Source organism: Liolophura sinensis, chromosome 9 (genome assembly GCF_032854445.1).
Source record: "Liolophura sinensis isolate JHLJ2023 chromosome 9, CUHK_Ljap_v2, whole genome shotgun sequence".
Lineage (NCBI taxonomy): Eukaryota > Metazoa > Mollusca > Polyplacophora > Chitonida > Chitonidae > Liolophura > Liolophura sinensis.
In genome coordinates this window covers 17,601,755-17,622,857 of record NC_088303.1, presented here as the reverse complement: position 1 = coordinate 17,622,857, position 21,103 = coordinate 17,601,755, and the positions used below count along the sequence as shown (strand labels likewise).

At 38.5% G+C, this 21,103-nt stretch overlaps 2 protein-coding genes across 6 annotated transcripts in view; one reads left to right on the top strand and one right to left on the bottom strand.

The window, feature by feature from the left end:
- LOC135475914 (GATOR2 complex protein WDR59-like) overlaps positions 1-8,142 on the top strand; it is a 38,822-nt gene extending 30,680 nt beyond the window's left edge. For 2 of the 4 annotated variants that reach the window (XM_064755872.1, XM_064755871.1), the window contains exons 23-27: positions 942-1,040; positions 2,441-2,558; positions 3,750-3,892; positions 4,437-4,544; positions 6,153-8,142. In XM_064755872.1, the coding sequence (XP_064611942.1) occupies positions 942-1,040; positions 2,441-2,558; positions 3,750-3,892; positions 4,437-4,544; positions 6,153-6,289 (605 nt within the window). In that variant the 3' untranslated portion in view covers positions 6,290-8,142. Of the gene's footprint in view, positions 1-941; positions 2,559-3,749; positions 3,893-4,436; positions 4,545-6,152 lie in introns of those variants that run through there. The other 2 variants (XR_010445075.1, XM_064755873.1) reach the window with 2 other exon arrangements.
- Positions 8,143-10,043: 1,901 nt separating this feature from the next.
- Positions 10,044-20,634, bottom strand: LOC135475395 (uncharacterized). Of its 2 annotated transcripts, none has more exons than XM_064755271.1 (8): positions 20,503-20,634; positions 18,097-18,183; positions 17,054-17,199; positions 16,408-16,545; positions 14,821-14,881; positions 13,550-13,617; positions 12,840-12,934; positions 10,044-11,525 (listed from the first exon to the last, which is right to left on the bottom strand). In XM_064755271.1, exons 2-8 carry the CDS (start codon positions 18,161-18,163, stop codon positions 11,363-11,365), a joined length of 738 nt encoding a protein of 245 aa, XP_064611341.1. In that variant the 5' UTR covers positions 18,164-18,183; positions 20,503-20,634; the 3' UTR covers positions 10,044-11,362. The 2 variants fall into 2 exon arrangements, with proteins under 2 accessions (XP_064611341.1, XP_064611340.1); XM_064755270.1 differs by having other exon boundaries at positions 17,054-17,269; positions 20,503-20,628.
- Between the last annotated feature and the right edge of the window lie 469 nt (positions 20,635-21,103).

Below are 21,103 nucleotides of genomic sequence, written 5' to 3'. Positions count from 1 at the left end.
GACCCCAATTATGTATGTAAGATTGTATGTAAGTGTACAAGTGCAGTTCTCTTTTGCCATTTTGTGCATGACATCATATTTTCTTAGACTAAAGTTGTGGTGTGGTGACCAAAGTTTGAAATCATATTAAAATGCTTAATTTTTCTTAACATTTGACAATATTACAATCTGGCTGACTCCTGGGTTAACATCAGTGATGGTATTTTAGGTTGAAAATTAAAAACTGTAACTTAAGTGAGACTATTATTATGAAAACAATTTTTGGTGCTGAACCTTAATACTTTGTCTGCATAATGAGTAGATTAAAAAAAAAGATCAGGACCATTCTGTCTTTTTTTATATGTATGTGAAAGGAAAGAGATTTGTGACTTCATATGCAAAACTGGGTAATATGCCATTAATGAAGATAAGCATGGGAACCAGCCATATTGAGTTGTGTTCACCTGGGAAATTGACATGTAGACATATATGTAAAGTGAGTTACATTTCTCATCTTTTCAACCTGTTTGTATATACATGTAGTGCAATGAATGTTATATTTGATAGCAGTCAATATAATATTAAAATGTTAAACTTGATTCAGGAAACAAAATTAAGTTGTTTCCATCAGCATTTAGAATTGTACTTTTCCATTTCTTGAGTGATCATCTCAGATTTCACCCTTACACATGGTTTTTAAAATTATTTGAAAATAAATTTCTCTACATGTATTTTCACCATGAACGTTCATGTCAGCTTTTACCAAGAGACTTAACCTTGTTGCAAAAAATTTATAATATTAATCGCAGCATTTACCAGTCTAGCCAGAATTTTTTTTCAAATGATTCTGCACACAATATAATACAAAGAGGTTGAGGAATTCCATGTAATGTTACTTCCCTAACCTGGTTATTCTCTAACTTTATATGGTGTACTAATGTTTAATTCTCTTACTGACATAGCCACGCCCCCTCACTCAACTGTGGTTCCCTCGGAGGTTGCTTCCAATCCTTATATCGGGAACATCCAGCTCCCGGCCAAGCCTCAGCCTACCTCCCCAGGTACACTGTCTTCTAAACAGCAAACGCCACGGCGAGCTTTCCACTGTACGACATTTTGTCTTATCAGCAGAATTTCTCGATTGACCTAGAGCTACACATCTCAATATAACTCCCATGACGATTATTTATACTGGAGAAGAAAATGTGAGAATATTGTGGTATTTATATCTGTAAAAGGGTCTTTAGATAATTAATTACCTTCTCATATGGTGAATTAACTTCATTTATTGGACCATAGATAGCCTGGTTACTGGCAGAGTCCAGACTTGCTGTCTGAATTAGTTCACATGCACTTAGACAAATTCAGGTTATTGCCCACCTATCATAAAATCACAGGGTCTTCAGCACTTAGGATTCAATATTTTGGAGGTTTTGCTTACTAACTTCAAGTAAAGACTTAACCAGCTATTACAGGTATAGAGGAAAATTTGGAGGCTTTCCTTTTTCACAGGTAAATTAGACGGGATTTATACCTGTATATTGAAAGAAACGTGCAAAGGCAACCAAGACTGTTATCAACTTTAATATGAACCAGCGTTTGCATGATTTTGGGATCTCCATTAAGATGCCTGTATTGATTAGCATATGAATCACAAGCAGCAATGCTTAAGCATATGCTTCAATGCAGAACATGTGCAAGCTTTCATTTTATCAAACTTCAACGCACATGCCTTCAGATTATTATCAATTATTAACATACGTTCAGTACATATGGTAATGAATGAAAAACTTTCAGTTCATGAAAACACTTCACTCATCTACCTTGTTATTTTGTGGGGCTCATATGTTTGGAGGAAAAGTATATGCTAACTCTGTGTGAAGTGGAAATAACATGGCTTGAGTCAATGAAGTGGTGCATGACTTGAAAGATTGTAAAATTAGAGTTATCTCCCTTGTTTCTCGGAATTGTGGCCCTCAAGTCCATTGTGTTACTTTTCATACTAGGAAATAAAGTGCATGTGTGCATGGCTAGTGACTTTGCAGGAGTATGGCCTTTAATTTTGCTGTTAAATTATTTAAGGGAAAAAATTTTCTTTCATTGGTTTTTCGTGATATTTTGGTGATTCATTTATCGAGACGGAAAGGAAATGTGTAGCCTTCTATATCAAGTTGCTTGGTACAAAGTTCAAGGTAACTGTTGAAGTTTTTTTTTACAATTATTAGAGTGGAAGCTTATATAAATGCTATGCTTGGTTAAAGTAAGAAAAACATTGTTTTGGTCGGTCTGTATTTAAATGTAGCGTTACGTGTGAAAAATATTGGTGTAATCATCTGTTACACAGACACTGAGGAGACATGTCGTTAGTTTACAGGCAGTAAACTAAATACCTGTTGCGAGAAATTGTAAGGTTATGGCTGAAAACTAATGAAAGACATGTGATGCTAATTGCACCCCTCAGCCACAATGAAGCTGCGCCGCTCCAACAGCTGGTCAGATTCCTATGAGGATTACAGATTTGTCGAGGACTTCAAGGATCCTGAACAAGTCGAGCGAGAGCAACATGAAAACTCTTGCAGGTACATACATGTATGCTTATTGAAGTAGACTAGTAAACTCAGCAACATGAAAACTGAGTTCCTCCAAGCATGGTTGTTGAAGTACAGTAGTATAATTGAAGAAATAGTAGTAAACTCAACAACATGAAAACTGATTTCCTCCAGGCATGGTTGTTGAAGTGCAGTAGTATGGTTGAAGTAAGAGTAAACTCAAATGGCATGAAAAGTGAGTTCCTCCAGGCATGTTTATTGAAGTACAGTAGTATGATTGAGAAACAATAATAAACTCAACAACATGAAAAATGAGTTCCTTCAAGCATGGTTGTTGAAGTACAGCGATATGATTGAAGAAGTAGTAGTAAACTCAAATGGCATGAAAACTCTTGCTGATATGGCCTTGAAAGGAAAAGGACACTTGAAAATGAAGTGAACATTAGGAGAAAAACAAATAAAAACTATATCTGAAAATATTTTTCTTCCTTTTTTTTTGCTGATTTTTTTTCCTCAATGAATAACAAGTAAATGTAGACAATTGTTGAATTAAAATGAGGGCCTTTTGGACAGTATTGACGTTATATGTCACCAGTGATGTGTGGTGATCTTTTGAATCTTCGTTCTCCATGGTTTGACTAAGAGAGATGTCATGTCTGGTGTCACAGACATGGCTTTACTGTAAAGCAGCATTAATGATACATGTGTGTAATGGAAAAGCCTTGCTGTAAGCGGGTATGGTTTAAGATGCCCATCCTAATTGGGAAGTCAACATTAAATCTCAGGCAAGTAAATAAACAAACAAACCATGGATGATTCCATGAATGTGACAGAAAAGATTGCATCATCTGTTTATATATCCCACTTGTGTTAAACCCAACACACAAGAATTTGTTACGAGTACCTCTATAGTGGCATTAAGTTTTGTGGGAATAAAACTGGAATACCTGAGGTAAACCACAGCTATTTGGCAAGCTACTGACGAATTTCCTAAAGGCGACATACAAATACGCACACCATATTGATGGAAAACGAGTGGTCTTCAATGACTGAGTCTGTGAACTCTCTGTCACCAAGGCCTCATGGACATTGGAAGCAAAGGAATATACAGGTACACATGACATGGTTTTGTTACACCTGAACACAATGATGTTATTAAAAATTAATGTTAATAACCATTGGAAGCTGAAAGCTGCAAACTCTGTTTATCACGTTTTATAGGCTGTTGGATTTAGCCCAGTACCAGCAGTATGACAGTTACAAACGAGCGTATGCAGACATCTTGTACCGGTGGGGACTGAGGAATCAGAGTGCTGAGATACTAAAACACATCAGTGTACCGCCTGAAGGACACAGGGGCATAGGTTAGTGGTTCATGTTCATTGGGAGGGGTTTAATTCTTGTGTATAAAGATGATCATGTACTGGTAGATACGCTGATGGAATTGATCTTGAAATTTTGGGGGGAAAGTGTTCTACCAAAAGATATCCAAAGCTTGATGAATTTCTTTAGGTGTGTACATGGGGAGATGTTTACTGGCATATTCGCAGTAAGGTACATATACATTGAGTTAGTTCATCTAGATGGACTAACATTGGTGTAAAAACGTTTATCTGGCACGGATGCTTGCAACCCTATGTGTCACTAAAAGACTTCCATTTTTGGAAAAAACATTTTACTGCTCACATGATCAGAGCTGGTTTAAAATTATTATCTTGATATACGATTGCTCCATGAAAATGGAGTGTTGATAGATGGCACCACATATCAAGCAAGCACAAAAGTACTGTGATATTAGTGATGCCTAATTAATAGATTTTTGAGTGACTTTGTAATGGAAATATGTTTGCACATGGTCGTCATTTAAAAAGACAGCTAACTTTTTTATATCAACCTTCTTTTTTTCAGAATTTGGGGTGATTTGTCATTATTGTGGACAGGAGATTCGAGGAGCTCAGTGTGGGTCATGTAAGAATGCCGCTTTCCAGTGTGGTGTGTGTCATACAGGAGTCCGAGGTAATGGAGATAGGCACATACAGTGGACACATTATAACCACACACAGCGAACACGTCCAAGGATATAACCACACACAGCAGCCACGTTGTAACCACACACTGCGAACACATTATAACCATAAACACCAAACACATTATAAGCACACACAGCAGCCAAGTTGTAACCAAACACACAGCAGCCACATTATAAGCACACGCATTGGACACAATATAACCACACACAGCAACCACATGTCCAACGATGCTCGACCATCTATGGACGATGTCAAGAAGACAGAAACCCTGCCAATTCAGACCAAGGTCAAATGTAGTCTTCATTTGTGTCAAACTACATGCATAAAATGAGATCATTGAAATCAAGTTTGTGGATTCCATGGCAATATAGTAATACCAATAGTGCACTGGGCATTTTGGGTAGGGAAGGCGTAAAGATGATAAAAGTCATACCTCTGGAGAAAGACAGCTCAAGTTTAGCTTTATAATAGCTTTATGGGGTATTGAGCTGCATATCTGTTAAAATGGCATCATATGAGTTCAATAATATTGAATCAAGAAAGAAAAAATCAAAAAATAATAATAATAATAACAGAAAAAACAAACAGAAAACATCATAGTTACATCTTGTGCTCATTTAACGCATCATGCAAATGACATTGAATTTGTCACTCCCACGTCTTCTTCTTTGTTCTGTCAGTCTTGGATATATATATTTTTTTACAATATTTCTTATTTAATTTTGCATTTAAATGTTAGATATATTTTTGTATCAAGATATTTCTCTTCTAAATATCCAAAAACTATTTTTTTGAGCACTGGATAACCACTGGACATTTAATCAGGTGGCGTATGAGGAGGCTTTACTATACTATACTATATAATGTTAAGTCTGGGACAAAATTTAAAATCACAACTTAACACATAATTAGTATATCAATTATCTCATGAAATATGAAAAGGAAAAAATTATATTTACCCATCCTTGACACCAAAAACATTACGTCAAAGTGATCCAGGTGTTAGCAATTACTGACGGCAAACTTTTTCCACTTTTCATGTGAAATATACACCACAGAAGCTAAAATTGATTTAACAGTCATAGTAATAGAGAGATGTTTAATTAAGGAAGTTGGCTGAACTCTCGATTTTGTCAGGTCTTTTGCAAGTCATAAGAGGAGTTGCATGTTTAGAGAATCAGCTAATTTATAGCATTTCAGTATGTCAGAACACTTGCTGTTTAGTCTCACATTTCTGTAAAAAGTCAACAAATCCTTTTAATTCTTTAAAAAAACATGTTAAATCTAGGCAATGTTTCCAACTCTTCTGCAGTCAACAAAATATGTTGTATGTAATAGAATGAAAGTTAAACAGCTGCAGCTTCAGTATGTTTAGTATGCATCCAAAATGTAGTGTTATATATACAGTCTAATGAGTAGATCTAATGTTGAAGCGCATCAGTTTTTACACACCATTAGCAGTATTTCACTTTCAGTTGCTGGTGCAAGTAAATATCATGAAGCTGTGTATTCAGTGACAAATGGCATTAAACAGCAATGAAATCAATCAATGAAACTTATCAATCAATAAACGAAAGTTGTTGGATTATTTCAGGAGCTTCCAATTTCTGCTTGTCGTGTGGCCATGGTGGTCACACTCTCCACATGCTGGAGTGGTTCCAGTCCCATGAGTTGTGTCCTTCTGGCTGTGGATGCCACTGCCTGGAGAGTAACCCGATGGCAGACTCCTGACAGACGCTGATAAATGCCCTGCTGCTACAGCGAGCAGATTGTACATGATACCTTCCATGTTGTATATATGATACAGTCATGTGTGTAGTACATGTACATTTGAGTTTGTGCCAAATAACTTATTTCCACACTTAAGCACCCCATCACCTCAGCTTTTATCACAATCATAATAAACCAGAAAAGATGTATTATTTTCTTCCGTGAGCCTTGCCCACTCAATTTGATTTCATTGTGTTGAATTATTTTGCAGTCTACATTCAGAGATATTCCATTGTTTTGAGTCCTATGAATTCATGTAATTAAGTTTTTCTTTGACGATGGGCTAATACTCTTGACAATGCATCTCATTAGGAAAAACAAATAACATCCAATGTCAGTTTTTAGAAGGCAAACATTTTCATCAAATAGTTCTGTTTGTGCAGAGATTACTAAACCTTAAAATATGTAAAGTTGCAGTGTGTACTTATGTGCCGTTTTGACTGCATCGTAATTCTACAATTCATTATTTTATGCAGTGATAATATATATGCATGTTTATGTTAAGCAAACCTGTCGATGGTCATGGGATTCGCCTGGGCATTTACGAGTTTCCACAATGCTGGCTGCTGTCGTATAAGTAAAATGCTCTTGAGTACATCATCAAACACCAATGAAATAAATAAATAAATAAATAAATAAATATACTAAGCAAAAGCAGAAATTAGCTTGATGCCTTAATGGAGCCCAACACTAAAGGGCGAATGACACTCTGTGATTGAAACGTATGATGTGGAAGAGGAGAAAGAGCAATATTATCTTTTTGTCCTAACAAGAGATTTAATGTCTTTTTTTCTCATTTTTTTTTTTTTTTGAAATGATTATTTAGTGTACAAGTTTATTAATTTTGTCATATTTGGGATTTTGTTAAAGAAAAGAAAACAGTTATATTCAGGAAGATGGGTGGAAACAGATCTGAACGGCTGCAGCTGTTCCTGATGTGCTTAGTAATACATTAAATCGGTTTATGATTGGAATTCTTATGAGGATATAGGATGTGCCATGTTACTTTAAAACAACCGGAAACACCATGAATGATCACTATTGGTAACATGGCAGGGATTTGGTTTTTCTGTGTGTGGGATTTTGCTCACATTGAACTGCAATATCTTGGTTATGCAAAATCACAAAGACAAAAATTTATGGTTTTTAAACTTCACATGGGATACTTTATTAATACATATATACCCTTAGTCTGGTGGTGTGTGGTGGTGCCTGGTGCAACCAAGAAAGCTGACAAGTACAAATTTTCTTTTTGTCGCAGGTGTTCATTTCTTTGATCATTACTTGCAGAGTCTCAGTAGTTCAGATTTTAACAGATTTATTAAGAATCTAGGAACATAATGCTTTTTTGTCTTCACATTCTTTGTCATATGTGTTTCATAAAATCCTTTTAAAATAATTTGGGTTCACAATTTTAGTATGGAGGTGTTTAGCAAAATTTAATGTAGTAAACAAAATCCACCTAACTCCAGTGTGGAATTTGTGTACACTATGTATAGCACATTTTTGAGTGAGTTTTACTCCAAGTACCGCTATGATTATGTATGTTTATTCATTCCTGTAAAGTGTGATTGTTTATTTATGTGCTTCCCACGTCTGTGATATCACATGTACAAGGTAATTTATTTGCTAATTATATGTATAAACTGAACATGACCTAGTCAAGTTAAAACTGCTGTGTCATCATTTATAAGTCGCTCATGATTCAAGTGTAAAAGTTATCTACCCTGAAAAGGTGCTTCAAGTCTATGTATCCACCAATAAAGGCGGTGCTATTTAAGCTTCTATGATTTTATAAAACAGCTCAAATGTCCAAGTGATCAGTTTGTTTGTTTTTCTTATTGCTTTAATCTGTGGTCAGAATTAAATTTATTTCTTGCTCCTTCAACAAACTTCATCATGGTTATTGTCACTGTCCTGTTTATCAGGAGATAAATCCTAAGAAGAGTCTTTAGAATACCAGATACCGCCAGTCGAATGTCTTTAAGTGTTGCAGTCAAAAGTCAGCCTGACAGGCTCAGATGGTTAAAGCACGCGGCTCACTGTGATTATCAGGCCTTGGACCAAGCAGGTCTCACATATGGCTGTGGCTTGAGCTACTTTAGTTTTAAGACATGTATGTCTCAAAGGCAAGGTTAAATGATAAGGATCGACATAGTCAGAATTTCTTAAATTGTAGAAAAAACGCACTGTATTAAATCCGTTGTTTTTAGTGTGGGAGGATAATATGGAAACAAGTTTTCTGCCATTTCCAAATTTGCCTGGCGTGACGTCTTGCAAGAACACTTGATGTCACCGATCACTGACCTACAGCAACAAATGACGTCGTACTTTCAAACGCACACGCAGTCATTCCAGCCTAACGGCATTACTTGACATCATATCAGCCTGATTCATCGTCACATTAGGAATATTACTACGTCACATCAGGAAAATTTTACGAAAAATGCCAAAGATAGTTTTTCAGGACTCTATGTAAATTTTTTGGAACTGTGGTGCTAGCTATATTCCATAGGGTATCCTTCATATCAGTTTAATATTTCAACCTGGCGTCTCTTAGGACTGAAGTAGCCCTTCAAAGTCAAGCATTGTGTCCAGTATGAATGTGGGTGGCTTACCCTGGGTACTCTAGTTAGCTCTGCCCATAAGCCTGGCACTGGGTACTCCAGTCAGCTCTGCCCATAATCCTGGCCGTGGGTACTCCAGTTAGCTCAACACGTAAACCTGGCCCTGGGCACTCCAGTTAGCTCTGCCCATAAGCGTGGCCCTGGGTACTCCAGTTAGCTCTACCCATAAAGCTGGCCCTGGGCACTCCAGTTAGCTCTGCCCATAAACCTGGCCCTGGGCACTCCAGTTAGCTCTGCCCATAAACCTGGCCCTGGGCACTCCAGTTAGCCCTGCCCATAAGCCTGGCCCTGGGTACTCCAGTTAGCTCTACCCATAAGCCTGGCTCTGGGTACTCCAGTCAGCTCTACCCATAAGCCTGGCCCTGGGTACTCCAGTCAGCTCTACCCATAAGCCTGGCCCTGCTGTATTCATCGCATGCTAACACACAATGCTCAGAGGACCTACTGATATCAATCAAGGAACACAACTCCCTACTGGCAAACTGCTACACTATAAGGGGCGCAACTATGGATGAAGTGCTAATATTAAATTTCTGGCCGTCACTGTTACGGCAGCGGACAGCGTGAGAAACAAAAATGGCATCTCTGTATGGATATATGCGGTTCAAGCATTTTGGGTCACATAAAAAATCCTCATTAAAAGTTACATAAGTCACTTGCTGACAGTTATAAAGCTTTAAAATACCTGAATTTCCATATTAAGAGAGTTCAGAAACACGGAATACATTCAAAATATAAAGTTGCATAAATTGCACCGCAAGGACACCAATATGCAAGGGTGGTATATCAGATGTCAACACAAGAAAGGAAATTCGAGAACCTGAGGTAGTATAACTTGATGCAAGTTACTAACTTCCTCATGTGTGATGTAAAGATGTGCACACAACAGCTCTTATTGTCACCAAGGACCTGTGAACAGAGAGTGAAGAGTGTTAAAATTCCCTGCCCAAGGTTGGGATTGATCCTCCACCTTGTATGTCCTAGCAGTAGAGAAACAAGCTTCACAACCACTCAACCACATACGAAAAAACTAAGCACTGAAAACCAAAGCTTTTAATTGCCAGATACCTGTGTGGTAATAGGGAGATAAGGCATTATCACCATATAGACAGTTTAGTTAATGAACGGCGGGAAATGTCTTACGCTAACAGAAAAAATGGGCCTGATTTAATAAACCTTCAATTATGGGTCAACAATAGATAATTTGTAATAAATCAAATCTAATATTCCAACCATTCCCACTGAAACAAAAACCATAAATGAATCAAAATGTCAACACCAGACAAGAATCCTAACCCAGGATTCCCAGTAATAACAAGGGCAATGCAAATTGTTTTTTTATTTTTACAATAAACTGATGTTGTATACAATGAGTTGTACAAATAAGTAATACAAGTCCAATGCTTACAGCATGAATATTTATATGCATAGTTTTACTTTGCAGAATTTATAATCTTCCTCCAGGTGGCGCAAACTTCTACAGACGACGTAACATGTGTACTGTGCTGTGGAGACTAGCTATAGTGAAGTTGCATACTTCTAGGTAATGGATACCAATCAAGGGCCACAACTCCCTACTGGCAAACCACTACACCATAAGGCGCACAACTATAGATAAAGTGCTAAGATTAAATTTCTAATGGACTTCTGATATAACACACGAACGGATCTTCCCATATTGCACACTGCCCTTTTATTCTAAGATAAACTAAGGCCATGGATGAATGAGTGGTTATGGCTTAGCAACACATCAGTGACATTTCAGTCATATCATTACTGAACATTTATTATTCAAGCATGACCTAAGCTGACGCCTTTAACCCAGCAAATCCTATCTCCTCCATCACCATGGATCTAGATGAAATGAAAATCATGTTTTCACAGCTGCTCAGGTGCTTTGTTTTGTTCTCAGCAACTTTGATCTCTGTTGGCACTGTTACTCAACAGCTACTCCACACAGTAGTCTACTGTTTGGGCTGTACATTCCTCATACACTGACGCACAACCCAGATATTCGAAATTTGCTTTTGTGAAACACACATCGTTCATCTCAGTCGTTCATCAATGATGACATCTGTGTCCTTTACTGTGCTCGATGTCACAGTTAAAGTCAATGGACCAAACAGCAGAGTGGGTTTGTTTGGCACCCGTTTTGGTGCCCTCTCGAAACTGTTGTGACCAAATTATTTCAAACCTGTAAGCGTTCATCAGCCATGAGCACAAGAATGGCGTGTTACTTATGCATTCGCTGACAGGAGGCTTGAAGTTTTGTTTTGCGTCCTCTTTGAGCCACAAACTCTGTTTTGTGCATACTTGCTGGACACAAGCAAAACAGTAAGATATTCTCTGAAGGACTGCACCTTCACTGTTGTCATCATCTAAGCAAATGCCAACTGTGCCTCACTAATCAGCTGGGGGAAGGGCAATGCTGAGCTTTTCGTCGTGTTGCAGTAATACGAGGACGCTGCTGTGCAGCCAGAGCAGGGTCATACTGTGACCTTGGTCGCCATAGCATCTGATCTGAAGTGACCTCATTCCACTGGTCATGCGGGGAATCCCAGTCATCTGAGCTGTAAAATACAATCACATCAAAATGGATGTTTTCTCCTCATGTGTATAGATATATACATGTATAAAGACCTCACTGCTGACCTCATTTGAAGAGAGAATGATTCAGTTTATAAATTTAAACAGAACTTTCTGCATTCTTTCTCCAATAGCTGACTTAAAACACTTTCCAAAAAATGTCACCCTTAGTATGTTGCGTTTTTTTGTCTTTACTTAATGATTATTTTCTTTGTATATGTAGGTGCATTTTGACCCAATCTACAAAAGTTAATTTATGCGCAAAAATTAATGATCAAAGCCGCGAATGAATGTAGAAGGCAGATCAGTAAAGTTTGTGTAAAATAGATGCTTGCATATTATTGGATTTTCAACTAAAGCAATTGTGATGTCAGAAAGATTGAGCATATATAACCAACATGTGTGTTATCCTGTGGACTTATTTGCAAAAAAATAGTCGTCATATGAATGATTCACCCTAAAGCTGAATATTTATCTGTGCATATCGTCGAAAAGTGCAGAAAAACGCAATTTTCCAACCTAATTCATCTTCAAATACTTATTCACAGCATGCAAAGCTTCTTTATACAGAACACAGAATACAGATACAAGTCATGATACAGAATTTCTCTGGCATAGTCTTTTTAATCGAGTTGAAAAGCACATTTGGGAATATTTTACTTACATAATACGTAACGGCAGGCAGTAAAATGGGCTTAATGGGAGAAAACTGCCACACCTTAGGAAGGTACCTGACAAAGTTGACTTAAAGCCCAACCTAACCACAATTAGAATGTACTCAACATGACAATGGTCGCAATTATTAGGAAATTGGAAATTATAAAAATGCTGGAATTCAGCTGGATTTGCATGTCCACTTGTTTTTCAAATACAGGTTGTAGCAGGCTGCAAAACGCTCTCTTCTCTTTTTGCAATAAAGGTGATAATCATGACCTTGACCAAATTGAATGTGGATGTGTGGTTCAAAACCTGTTCTCCCTGTTTTTGCTCCTCCATGAAGTCATGGGCTTTGTTATGTAGCCGATGAATGTTGGTGGTTTGGTCCACCTTATAACTTGTCTGGCCTCATGTGAGTGAAAAATTTCTTGAGCATGGTATTAAACATTAATTTAATCAAATAAATAAATAAATCTTGCTCCAGTATTTTCCTGCCTAGACTTTGTGGGGATTTAACACAAAAGAATTATTTTACAACTACAATTACATTCAACTCTGACAGCCATCTGTATTCCTGTTATGACTGTCTTGTTGAATTCTTGCTGTATCTACATCGTTTCTACGTAGGTGAAGTGACTTACTAGTAGTAGTTGAGAACGACGCAGTAGTACATGATGAACACGAACAGGACAAAAACACAGGCCATCACATACAGGATCTGAGCCGTCTGCGATTCCTGTCAACAACAACATCATACCAATACACTTGCATGAACAATGGGGCTAACTACCCCCTACTGCTGAAACAGCAGTACTCTCAGCCTAATCAAACAAGACTGCCAGCTTTGACTATTCATGATCTTCTCAATGATGAAGCTTTGTGAAGCTTTGACCTTGAACTCTTTTATCACTAAAGGTAAAAAAGTCATACTGTATCTTGTGATCAGTCAAAAATGTTAGGCAACTATTTTAGATCACATTTACTATGACATGGGCATCAGAAAAAAGTTTCACAAAACGTAATTATAGACGAAAGATTGAGAAACCATTTGTGAACTTGAGAAGTTCCTAAATGAAAGACATGTCATTTGTGCCTGTGGAGTATAGTGAGACCAGTGATCTGTAAATCAATGTCAACAAAGGTTGCCTGACATTTTCACCCGACATTTTTCACGTTACCCGAAACAGTAGCACTGTTCTTAAATTTAATGACAAAAGATTTCTTGAAAGAACTCGAAACTAATGATGAGTTTTCGGTTGTAAATCAGACATGGCTTCACACTGTCTCTGTCACAAGCCCTTAAGTACAAAACAATATGTTTATCATGTCAACAAAAGAGGAAATAACATACCTCAGGAAAAGGCGTGTCCCAGTATGTGTGACAGGTGAGGTACGAACAAACTCCTTGGTACAACAAGTCTGTAAAAACATGATTCAGAGGCAAACCATGGGTTTCATCAGTTTTACGATATGGTGATCTTTTCCACAGCCTACCTTATATGATGAAATGGTAAAGCTGTATCATATGCAGTGCATACAACAAATCAGAAAATATTCAAACAGGAAGTAGATTGTATTGGGTGCCTTAAGACAGGCTGAGGGAAAATAGAACAGAATATTCCTGCTACCCATTAAAGGGACCCACTGCAGAAAGAAATTCTGAATTTTTGAGTTGGTTCAGCTAAATACAAAAATGGGTTTCATATGACTCCTTCAAACTAAACCTCCTGGGTCCATATTGTATAAAAATGTTAATTAAGAGAATTCTAAGGGGAAATCCGTCACTGGTCTAAACTCTCCACCCAATGAGATAACATGCAAATGAGGCAGTGCTAACATTCCCACAATACACTGTTTGCCTCTGGATCACACATGTAAACAATATGATACTGAATACTGAAAGCGAATTATAAGTCTAGTAAACCAAATATAATCTACCATACAGTATTTGTAATTCCCAACGATCTGTACGGCCAACTAAACATACACGGTCAGACACATAATTACAACACAATACCGTGTAGGACAGCCGTCTGGAGAACAAGGGGAGGTAGCATCAATCAAAAAAGTCAATCTTTGGCCATGTCTCTAAATGTAGGAACTTGAGAATGCTGATGGTCAAAGGCAAACCCCTGATTCAACTGAACATTCAATTGTTCACTCAAAGTCACATATATGTCAGTAGACATCTCAACTTTATGCAGATAACATCTAAAATAACAGCACACTTTTTTTGCCATCGGAAGGAAGTCTATTTAACCTAAAAGTGTCAGCTGTTATCCAAGACTACCAAAGAAACCAAGAAACTCCATCCAAAGAATGTTACATAAATTTTGCAGCATCATTTCCTGAACCTAAATTTATTTATTCTGAAAACAAAGGAGATCTGAAAACCCAGTGTGTGTTCTAAATATGTTAGGTACAAAGAGCTAAGCACATCTATGATTGAAAATCAATCTTAATACATGTCCAGCCAAATTGGGAAGCTCTGATACATGAAGTAAATATAAGTGTTCAACTTTTCCAAAGGACTGTTTGAATGCAATTTAACATTTAATAGCTGTATAAAATTGCAGTCTAGAGGGAAACTTGACAGGCAAAGATAAAACAACTTTCACTCACCTCTCAGAGCATGTGAAGTATTTTGGGACAAAAGTGTTGGAATGCACAAATCCATTGTAACCTGGAAACAGAATAATTGTTATTTATTTATTTATTGATTTGATTGACTGCTGGCAGACCTTCTCACATACAACTGGCGAGGAAGCCAGCATGAGCTGGACTTGAGCTCACAGCAGACCTTCTCACATACAACTGCAGAGGGAGCCAGCATGAGCTGGACTTGAGCTCACAGCAGACATTCTCACATACAACTGGAGAGGAAGCCAACATGAGCTGGACTTGAGCTCACAGCAGACCTTCTCACACACAACTGGAGAGGAAGCCAGCATGAGCTGGACTTGAGCTCACAGCAGACCTTCTCACATACAACTGGAGAGAAAGCCAGCATGAGCTGGACTTGAGCTCACAGCAGGCCTTCTCATACACAACTGGAGAGGAAGCCAGCATGAGCTGGACTTGAGCTCACAGCAGGCCCTCTCACATACAACTGCAGAGGAAGCCAGCATGAGCTGGACTTGAGCTCACAGCAGACCTTCTCACATACAACTGGAGAGGAAGCCAACATGAGCTGGACTTGAGCTCACAGCAGACCTTCTCACATACAACTGGAGAGGAAGCCAGCATGAGCTGGACTTGAGCTCACAGCCGGCCTTCTCATACACAACTGGAGAGGAAGCCAGCATGAGCTGGACTTGAGCTCACAGCAGGCCCTCTCACATACAACTGGAGAGGAAGCCAGCATGAGCTGGACTTGAGCTCACAGCAGATCTTCTCACATACAACTGGAGAGGAAGCCAGCATGAGCTGGACTTGAGCTCACAGCAGGCCCTCTCACATACAACTGGAGAGGAAGCCAGCATGAGCTGGACTTGAGCTCACAGCAGGCCCTCTCACACACAACTGGAGAGGAAGCCAGCATGAGCTGGACTTGAGCTCACAGCAGGCCCTCTCACATACAACTGGAGAGGAAGCCAGCATGAGCTGGACTTGAGCTCACAGCAGACCCTCTCACATACAAATGGAGAGGAAGCCAGTTACACAGAATTTGTGATATGTCACAACTGGTTGAAGTGGAAACTATCAGGCCTAGCCATCTGGTTCTTCAAGACTACTTTAACTTAGGCTTTGATACCTATTTACAGTTCTCCAATCTAATTAATTCATTATTCATTTCTTTATTTGATTGGAGATTTACACAGTACTAAGAACATTTCACTCATACAATGGTGGCTGGCATTATGGTGGGAGAAACCTAGGCAGAGCTCAGGGGAAACCCATGATCATTCGCAAGTTGCTGGCCAACCTTCTTATGTGCTGCAGGAGAGAAAGCCAGTATGCGCTGAATGCCCAGCAACAACACCTGTGAGAGGCTCCTGGGTCTGCACTGCACTGGCACACTAAACACCTTGGCTACTGACAGTTTTACTGAAAGTCTTACAGTCAACATGGTGACAAAGTTCTTCGTACCATTACCCACCTTACTGACTGTCTGAACCCACACTCTGTATGTCATACTGAATGAAAGGTTAGCACCTTAACCACCTGGCAGCAGTTCACCCCCCAAATATAGTGCAACATTAGACTCACCTCACATTTCCTCCGTAGATCTATCAAATCATCCTCAATACATAATGCAACCTGCCAGAAATCCACCTTATTTTTTGTTCCAATCACATCACAGCGGAAAATATCACAGTAATCAGATAGACACACAATCTCTCTACCCTGCAATACGTGTCAAAAATAATACTAATCAGTATTTTTTTGGTTGAGATTAAAATTCAAAAAATAAATACCAGTACATTAAAAAACATTTTAATTTATTTATTTGACTGGTGTTTTACAGTGTACTCAAGAATATCTCACTTATACTTATTCAGCCAGTATTATGGGGGAAGAAACCAGAAAGTGTCCAGTGGAAACCCATGACCATCCGCAGGTGGTACAATAACCCTGTTAAGACCGTTTTCATCAACATACATAAATATTAAACAGAATTGAAATTTTAGACTTTTATATAACATTTATCATGGTTGATGTTTGTCACAAATTGTCATTCTAATAATCAAAGTAGTGTGTTTGTTTGTTTGCTTGTGGTTCATCTTTACTTTCAGCGATATTTCAGCCTGGCCAGTTCTTCACCTATAATTCCTCCATGCTGAGCACAACCAAAGTATGTACAACTCAAAATTCAAGCAAAATAATCCACATGGATTTATACACCTATAGCTACCTGTCTAACGTGTTCTGGGTGCCTGTTCTGGAAATGACGATCTAGGAAGTGCTCTGCAGTGAAGCCCTTCCCGCAGAACTGACACACCCAGCGTGACACGCTCTCCATGGCCTTATTGTTCTCATGAACCAGGTACATGTCCCTATCTGGATGAAAAGGGCAACTAGGTGGAATATCAACAGAGTTCCCCACCTTGGCAAAGGCGGAAAAAATTTCCTGTAGGAGCAAAGAGCAAGATACATGTGTGCATATAACATATGACAAGAAAAGCTAACAATACCATCTCATTGTAAAAACATGAACAGTATGTCAAATGGCTGCCTGAACCCGTACCATGCAGGATAGCATGAAATAAAATTTACCTTCACTGAACTGGCAAATACATATAGAAACTATGGAAGTAAATTAACTTCCGTAAATTTATGTAACTGACAGAGCTGAGGAGTGACATAGTTATACTTCAAGTTTTTTGACAATTACAGCCATTCCACTGAGATGCATATCAAGTGTTGCCAGTATAAAAAACAATGCCCAATCTGGTGTAACTAACAATGGGATTTCTTAATACACACCTGGCATTGTCTGATCTGCTGTAGCTAACAATGGGATTTCTTAATACACACCTGGCATTGTCTGATCTGCTGTAGCTAACGATGGCATTTCTTAATACACACCTGGCATTGTCTGATCTGCTGTAGCTAATGATGGCATTTCTTAATACACACCTGGCATTGCCTACTCTGCTGTAGCTAACAATGGGATTTCTTAATACACACCTGGCATTGCCTGATCTGCTGTAGCTAACAATGGGCTTTCTTAATATATACTTGACACTGCCTGATCTGCTGGCAGCCTACAGATCACTATAGATTTTTTTTTACACACCTGACATTGCCTGATCCGCTGGCAGTCTGCAGATAACTATAGGTGTTTTTACACATTTGACATTGCCTGGTTAGCTGGCAGCCTGCAGATAACTATAGGTTTTTATACACACCTGATATTGCCTGATCTTCTGAAGATAATACAGATATTTTACATACCTGTCTGACCACCTGTCGCACAGTTCTGGACTGCTCTCGCAAACAGGAACCATGAACTCCAATCCATGTCGTTATGATCAAAACACCCTATATGGAAATATAATGATAGGGATTAATGACCCCTAAACTCTCAAAAAACTCTCAAATCAGTAAAACAATACCAGCAGAGCTGTACTTCATATCAAAAGGTTTGTAACTGAAATGGAGAGAGGTTTGATCAATCAGACAAGAATGTCAATGAGCTTCATTTGGCACATTTTTGTCTTTTTTTTTACAAAATTATAAATGCGTTTTGCCAAATCTAGCCAGGAAATACTCACAGACTGGAACTGGAATAAAGTCAGCGATTGTCGCTACTAAGGGGAGGGGTTTGAGATATATGTTTATTACACAATGCAAGATACGCATTATACAACTGTGAAGAAGTTGGGGTATCACCACATACAACTGAGTCAAATGTGAAGCCTCTTACATTTATCACCCAGTGGTGACTTCTTCATTATTATCCCACATGAACCCACATATGACCACATGTATGAGTCTAAAGCAGTACATAATTAACATTTTCACAGAATTTTATATCAGGTGATGTAGTTAGAAGTATTTTGTTTGTTTATGTTGGGTTTACTGCATTTCTTCCCCAAAAGTACTGAACACTGCCAGATCTATTTTTAGAGTTGTTCTCCACCTTTTTTAGGCTGTTTTTGATTAAGTTCCATGTTGAGAGATTATTATATGTTTTGACAAAATTGAACTCATAATCACAAGTGCCAGCATAGTTTTTTCCTTGTATTTTTACAACTGGAGAAAAAAAAAGCAATGACATCACTTATCTGCATTACTAACATGTGAGGATGTGGGTGGTGTTTGGGTAGTTAATGGAAAGTGGCAAATATGTAAAGGGATCTAATTTGCAAGAGAAAAAGTTGAGAAATATGAACTTCCAAAGTTGTTAGACTGTCCTGGGCAAACTGGGCAGTATGTCGGAGTAAATTGACATCTAGATTGAGAAATATTTAGATACGTCGCAGTCATGGCTGCTCAACCTCTAGTCAGAGACTCTGCCAATCGCTGAATAGTGAAAAACAGGTTTGGGTGAATAAGCTCTCCACTTACCCAGCTGGTCAATCCACATCCTAACATCCACCCTTCCCATAGACACATACTATTTTGTAATGGTAATCCAATGAGGTATCCAATCTCAGGGAAAAAGCCTCCAGGCTCTGCTGTCACCAATGACAGATTCCATTTGTCTCATCATTTAAACATGAATACTTGAATCATTACCAACAGTCAAACTCCTGGATTCCAATATCCGATGTTTATTATTGCAGATTAGTGCAAAATTGTGATGTTAATCAATTACCCCATCCCAAATAATAAAACATCTGCACTGCCAAAGTATTGCAAGTGCTAAAAGATCAATGTCAGAGAAGCAAAACTACCACACTAAAGTCTGCTCATGAGCACGTTCACAAAATTTAATTAGCTTAATTACGTGGCCACCGTCTTGAAACATGGCAGTACCACATAGCCTGGAATCTTTATTTATTTATTTATTTATTTGATTGGTGTTTTACGCCATATTCAAGAATATTTCACTTATACGATGGCGGCCAGCATTATGGTTGGAGGAAACTGGGAAGAGTCCGGGGGAAACCCATGATCATCCGCAGGTTGCTGCAGACCCCTGGAATTTTTAGAAATGATACTTTATTGGATTTATTTACCTACTTGATTGGTGTTGTATGGCGCACTCAAGAATTTTTTACTTATACGACAGCAGTCAGCATTATGCTGGGAGGAAATCGGGCAGAGTTTAGGGGAAACCCATGATCATCCAGACCTTCCCATATACAGCCAGAGAGGAACACAGCATGAGGTAGACTTGAATTCCCAGCAACTGCATTGGTGAGAGGCTCCTGGGTCATTGCACTGCGCTGGCATGCTAACCCCTTATTGGATTACCATTAGAAAATTATGTGAGGTAAATGAATGGGGAGATGTTACCATGTGGATTTCGCCAGTAAGAGGTAAGAGGAATAGCTGAGTCTCTGACCTGAGGCTGAGCAGCCATGTTTATGGTGTATCCAAATATTTCTCAACCTACTAATCAGTGGACTTGGACTACGCGCTCAGCTGCAGATCCATGTAACTTTCATAAATCCTAGCTCCAGCTGGATATTTCAACTCCTCTCTTTATACTAGACAAGTAGGGTATTATAGCCATACGGGGGAACCTACAGTAAAGCCTACACAGTTTCACACAGTTTCACGCCCAGTGTATGGCCAGTATAAAGAGAGAAGTTGAAATAGCCATGCACCTGTCACTAAGTGACAACAACAACAGCTGACAGTCCAGAGAGGGTTTCCTTAAGTTAATGACTCATTCACTGTTATTCTCACCAAACCGAACAAAGTGCCCTGTTGCATGTCCCCTGTCATGTTGAAACGATCATTTCTGCAGACATAACTGAACAGGACAAAAACTAAGAAATCGCTGTTCTGTTTTTGTCCATGCAGGCTGCCATTACTATCATAAATTGGAACGTTACACCTCATTTACGACTACCGTTTAGGGATCTCTTCTCAATTACAGCAAAGTCGTAAAATAACACAAACATTGTTTGATTAAAGTTCAGATACATGAGATATCATGAAGAGGATCTGCCAATATGCACATTTTTTAAATTTATGTTTGAATGAATCGAAATGAAACGGTCATTTTATCGGTAAAAATGAGTCCAGGCTAAGGATGGGATGTCTCACTCTCAGGATGATGGGCCTTCTTGGTTATTATTTATACAATTATTTAAGTTGTATTCCCGCATTATTAGCTATTTACTATTTACAGCTATACGTCGTAACATCCGACGACATACATACACTTAAAAGTTCACACAAGTGTATATAGTTTCGAAAGAAAGTCAAGTTTGTGGTAGGTTTTTATCCAAATGTTGGTCATTGTGTATGGTCCCTCAAAGTAAAGCTGGCGCCAAAAGTTGGT